Source organism: Gobio gobio (genome assembly GCF_949357685.1).
Source record: "Gobio gobio genome assembly, chromosome: 9".
Taxonomy (NCBI): Eukaryota; Metazoa; Chordata; class Actinopteri; order Cypriniformes; family Gobionidae; genus Gobio; species Gobio gobio.
In genome coordinates this window covers 56,305,685-56,307,007 of record NC_137115.1, presented here as the reverse complement: position 1 = coordinate 56,307,007, position 1,323 = coordinate 56,305,685, and the positions used below count along the sequence as shown (strand labels likewise).

Sequence of the window (1,323 nt, the reverse complement as noted above, 5' to 3'; positions counted from 1 at the left end):
CTTTACAGAAAACACATGCATCTACATTACAATTTAGAGTGATTTGTTATCACAGGAGACTGTCCAACATAAGTATTTTAATTGTCAACGCCGCTTAAAAAGACGCAATCTAATCCTGTTTACATGAAATAAGATGCTCACGAGCAGGTTTAAGCGTACAGACCTGTTGCTATGACAACAACTCCAGGATGAACGTCGGAGAACCGAACAATCCAAGATCATGCCAAATGGTCAACAAATCAAATCCAGCGAACTGAGTTAGCAACGTGCGAAGAACGGACCCCTGCACTGAAGAGACCAAATGTGATGATAAAAACCTGTGCTAGCGCACCCAGATTCTCGAATACCTTTTATGGCTCAGGCAAAACCTGAAGCATTAGAGACGCAGTCAGAATCAAACTGGGACAGAGAATCTGCACAATATTTTTAATCCAGTTCAAACAGAAGAAGAGCTGCAGCAAACATGGAGAATCAGAGCTGGAACAGAAGAATCAATGTCCTGAGAATAGAGAGAAAGCACATCGATTATGGCCTTCAAACCTCATCCAGACCAGACAGAAACATCTGACCGGACAGGGTTTTAATGCACCCTGGTCACCCGTTACATCATTATGATACAGACCTCAAACCTTCAAATCAATCACAAACGTTCATGAATACAGCATCAATAAATGCATATAATGCAGAGCGTGGGTGACCTTTGACCTGAGAGGGCGATGTGGTCTGTGTTTGGAGCAACGGCTGGTCTTTGGTATCTAGCTACGCAGGAACTGAAGGCAATCAGTTTGGTTACGGTGAGCAGGTTTGGCCACCTGATTGTACAAATGCAACAGTTCCCGTTTGTTTGGATTTGCCACGAGAAAAAAAAGACACAAAAAGAAAGAATCGAGGGATTCACGTCCAGCACTCCAGATTCCGTCATCGTGGCAGCATGAGGTATGTAGTGTAAATCTCCACACTTCACAACAACGTTCCCATGCATTCATGAGTGATTATATTCATATCATATTAAAAATAATGAGAGTTCACTTAAAAACATCACAGTACTTCCTGAGAGAGACGCCTTCCGGTTAGGGAAAGCAAACATGTGAGATTGGACACAAACATCCGGCCCTGTGGATAAAAGAGGACGATGTTCATGCAGAGATCCAGACGTTCATCTGACCGTCTCTCTGGAGCGTCTGGACTTTGCTTTGGTTGTGGAATGATTTGATGGTTACGCTGAGAACTTCATCACACCATTCGTGGGTGAATCTCATGAAACCTCTGGAAAAACTTGATATTCTGATCCAAAAATCAGCAGAAAGAAATGAGAACTTATAT

The 1,323-nt window shown here is 42.7% G+C and overlaps 1 protein-coding gene across 1 annotated transcript in view; it reads right to left on the bottom strand.

Annotated features, from left to right (window-relative positions):
• Positions 1-452: 452 nt before the first annotated feature.
• The window catches only part of LOC307131860 (AT-rich interactive domain-containing protein 3B), a 116,550-nt gene continuing 115,679 nt past the window's right edge, over positions 453-1,323 (bottom strand). Inside the window, exon 9 of the mRNA XM_079825848.1 lies at positions 453-499. Within this exon, the coding sequence (XP_079681974.1) occupies positions 492-499 (8 nt within the window). The 3' untranslated portion in view covers positions 453-491. The remainder of the gene's footprint in view (positions 500-1,323) is intronic.